We start from the raw sequence: 4708 nt of genomic DNA on the forward strand, positions 1-4708 counted from the left end.
GAGGAATGACAGGAATGATCTCCACATTGGAGAGAGTGGAGGAGTCGAACCAAAATGAGAATAATCAGAACAATTGGGATTTGCAAGCATGTTATGCAATTGATTTGTCATATTATTTTCAATATAGTAAAGTTGATTGTCATTTTATTTTCAATATAATAAAGTTGATTGTCCTTTTATTTTCAATATAGTAAAGTGGTCAAAGCAAAATCGTCAAATTTGCCTTTTATTATTCTAATTAATTGGTATTCGAAATTTGATAATAATGCTAATAAATAAAATATTTATTTAATAAAAGTTAATATGATCTAATTAATAAAATAAAATAAATAATAGTGCTAATAAATAAAATATTTATTTAATCAATAATATATGATCTAATTAATAAAATAAAATCAATAATTGCATATTCAACTATTTGTGTATTATATAGATTTATTACATGTAAATGTTTAATATATAGAATAACGTGATTTACTAGAACGTAATTTCATAATTGTGCTTTTGAAATTTTAATAGCTACATATTTTTCACTACTGTAGTGAAAATTATTTTTTTCTCAAATTTGATATTTTTAGTATATTAACTATAAACATGCAATTGTTATTGACATAAATACATTTATTTTAAATTTAATTTTTTTTATTTCTACAATATTACGATTATTACAATTATATTCATTTGTACAAAAATTAATATAAATTATAAATTAAATGTTAAACTTATTATAGTTCAAGTAGTAATATTTTATACTCTTAATGTTTTAATATATAAATGCAACCATAATAGATATTATTGTTTTTAATTAAAAAATTAAAAGTATAATTTCAAACATAAGCTAAATGGACTATAAACTAATTTTATATGCAAATATAAAAATTTAATATGAATTATTATAAAATAATGTAATTTTATTTCTAATATATCCGTGCGGAGCACGGGTGGACAATCTAGTATATATAAATGGAAGGTTGTCATGATGGCACCCCTAGCCACGTGTCATCATGATAGTCATTCCCTAGCCACATGTCATCATGATAATCATTCTTAACAAAAACCCTAATGTGTCATTTACTAAATTGACTCTATATTAATAATAATAAATAATAATAATAATAATAATAATAATAATAATAATAATAAATATATAATAATAATAATATAATATTTTAACACTACTATTAATAATAATAATAATAATAATAATAATAATAATAATAATAATAAGGATATAAATAACAACAACAATAATAATAATAATAATAATAACAACAACAATAATATTAATAATAATAATAATATAATAATAATAATAATATAATAATAATAATAATAAATAATAATAATAATTCTTTATTTTTCATTTGACATGTGTCATTATAATTGTTGATTTTTTTTTTGTGAGTAGGAAAACAAAATATACATATTTTTCTCTAGGTATATCATTACCCATACCCAAAATATAAATCTTTATTATTTTTATATATTCTATATTTTCATTTGACATGTGTCATCATAATTGTAGATTTTATTTATTTTTTGTGCAGGAGAACAAAATATACATGTTTTAGATTTATAGGTCAATTTATAAAAGTTTTGTTTAAAAATATGTGTCTAATCACCCATTTTCCCATGTATTTTTATTGAATTTTTCATATTTGTCATCCGATACTAAATATTTTTAATGACAATAACATCTCAATACCTCAAAATTTACAAAATTATGTATACCATTAATAATATATTTTCTTTTATTTAGATTATTTATTTAAATAATGATCACGTCATTTTAAGAGATACTAAAAACATATGAGAATGTAGTGATTTTTAAGTGACAATTTTAATTTGATAATAAATATTTTAGTGATAATAATAAGTCATTAAAACAAAACTATTGTAATAAAAAATGAAAATAAAAAATAAAATAAAAATAATATAATATTAATAGAAAATATCATGGTATAGTAATGTAATTGTTATAAATTAACATTAATAATAATAATAATATTAATTATTATTATTATTATTATAGTAACTTATTTAATATAATAATAATAATAATAAAATATTAACTTTTAATAAATATTATAGTTTTCAATCTTAAAATACCCGTGCATCGCACAGGCCAATAATCTAGTTATTGCAAATGTGGCAGTGACACATCATAAAGTGGATGTGAGGTCATTGAAATTTGATTTTAAATTAGAAGGGGGATTAAAATCCGAAAGGAAAAAAAAAGAAATTTAGGGACCAAAAATCCGAATTTTAAAATAGATGGATCAAAACTAAAAAAAATGAAAATAGGGGGACCAAATTTACAATTAAGCCTAAAATTTTTAAAATGTTTTATAATATGTTTGTTAAATGCTAGAAAAGAAAATTTCCATTGTTTGTTTTTTGTTCTACTAGAAAATATTGTTGTATGTTAGATTTAATAATTTAACTTATAATTATTATCTAAATTTAGATAGTTAACACGAAGTTAAGATTTTGAAGTTGCTAAATTTCATTCTTTGTTGTTATTCATAACTTCTTTTAATATGGGACACTCATTTAACCGACTTCTCAAAACAAATTTAACTAACTCGAATATAATTTATCTATATAATCATATCATAATACTAATACCTCTTCAATATAAACCAACAATCATTTTAATTTCTCATATCTCTTTTTCTTCCTTATAATTGGAATTTATCAAGGATAATTATATTACATCATGGTATCTCAAAGTATCAATTATGTCCTATGGCATTTTTTTTTGGTTGTTTTCATTGTTATCATTTTCAATCTAAAACTCAGTTGTGCCGAACAATCAAAGTTAATGGATTTGAATATGAACATGATTGATCATTGTTGGAGGCCAAATCCTGAATGGAGGAGGCATAGGCAACATATAGCGACTTGCTCTGTAGGCTATGCTGGAAAAATGACAAACAATATTGGTAAAGACCTCGTACATTATAAAGTTACTGATCCAAATGATGACCCTATAAACCCTAAATTCGGTACATTGAGATATGGAGCCTCTGTAATTCAAGGTAAAGTATGGATCACATTTCAAAAGGACATGAACATTAGACTTGTGAAACCCCTTCTCATTAGTAGTTTCACTACCATTGATGGTCGCGGTGTCAATATCCATATTGCTAACAATGCATGTTTAATGATATTCAAGGTAATCACTCAATACATAGATATTATTAGGAAAAAATTGGTATGGAAAATAATGATTTAAAAATGAATTCCATCTAAATTTCTGTCATTAATTTGATATTTTTAATATGAGCCTTGTTTCATACATTAGTAACAATATTCTATTATTTTCTAGGCCACCAATATAATCATTCATAGTATTCGAATTCATCACTGCAAAGCTCAAGCCCCGGGGATGGTGATGGGGCCTAATGGAAAGGTAATTCATTTGGGTCCCGTTGATGGAGATGCAATAAGATTGGTTACTGCTTCAAAAATTTGGATTGATCATAATACACTTTATAATTGTGAAGATGGTCTTCTTGATGTCACTCGAGGTTCTAGTAATGTGACTATATCTAATAATTGGTTTAGAAAACAAGATAAGGTTATGCTTCTTGGTCATGATGATGGGTACGTGAGAGACAGAAACATGAAAGTTACTGTTGTGTACAATCATTTTGGACCTAACTGCAATCAACGAATGCCTAGGTAATTAATTACATAATTATGATGCTTTTGTACAAGAACTTAGTCTTGAAGTTTAAATATAAAAACTAAATTTATTATAAAATTTTGATTTTTTATTGGTAAAATAAATTGTGCAGGATTCGTCATGGATATGCACATGCAGCCAACAATCTTTATTTAGGATGGGTTCAATATGCCATTGGTGGAAGTATGGGACCTAGTCTAAAAAGTGAGGCCAACCGCTTCATCGCACCAAAAGTTGGGAGTAAAGAGGTATATGTTTAATTATTGAAAATTGACTTCAAGTAGTTAATGATTAATGAAAATGTATTTGCTCAACTAATAGTGAATCACATGATTGAGTTAGTGCACTAATGTATAAATAAAATTATTTCACGTTTATAGATATTTTGCTAATTATATAATGTGTGTAGGTAACATGGAGAAACATTGGTCAAAAAAATGGGAACCAATGGGAATTTCATTCAGTAAGAGATGCATTTGAAAATGGAGCCTCTTTTGCGATAACAAAAGGTGGACGTGTGCCAAAGCCGAATTATAGTAAAGAACAAAGTTTTAAAGTTGTTGATGTTAAATATGTTAGATCATTGACAAGATCATCAGGCGCATTTAAATGTAGTAAAACCTTTATATGTTGAACAAAAAATGTGTGTAAGAGTAATCTTGAACCACATTGTACATTACTCGTATGGATTTTTAATTCAAAAATAATTGATCAGGAATTCTCCACTAAATATAAGAAAACTCTATTGTATCAAACATTTATATTCTCAATTCTTGTAAATTAAATACACAAGTATGAATATATTAGTATTACTATAATAAAAACTATGCAAAATATTTATTTTAATCCCTTAACTATATCATTAGGTTCAAATTGGTCACTTAATTTTTTTTCGTTTTCTTAATTTTTAAAACGTTTCATTTTTGACATTTTTGTCTAAGTAGAGACGGATTTAGTGACCAATTTCAAATTTTTTTCGTTGCTAATTAGACAAAAAAAACTAAGATGAAACATTTT

The 4708-nt window shown here is 24.3% G+C and overlaps 1 protein-coding gene across 1 annotated transcript; it reads left to right on the forward strand.

The window, feature by feature from the left end:
* Window positions 1-2719: 2719 nt before the first annotated feature.
* LOC131600564 (probable pectate lyase 4) lies at window positions 2720-4325 on the forward strand. The gene is made up of 4 exons (XM_058872709.1): window positions 2720-3178; window positions 3332-3687; window positions 3804-3939; window positions 4101-4325. The coding sequence occupies exons 1-4, from the start codon at window positions 2720-2722 to the stop codon at window positions 4323-4325; spliced, it is 1176 nt and encodes a 391-aa protein (XP_058728692.1).
* Window positions 4326-4708: the final 383 nt, after the last annotated feature.

The sequence above is a fragment of the Vicia villosa genome, linkage group LG4 (assembly GCF_029867415.1).
Source record: "Vicia villosa cultivar HV-30 ecotype Madison, WI linkage group LG4, Vvil1.0, whole genome shotgun sequence".
Taxonomy (NCBI): Eukaryota; Viridiplantae; Streptophyta; class Magnoliopsida; order Fabales; family Fabaceae; genus Vicia; species Vicia villosa.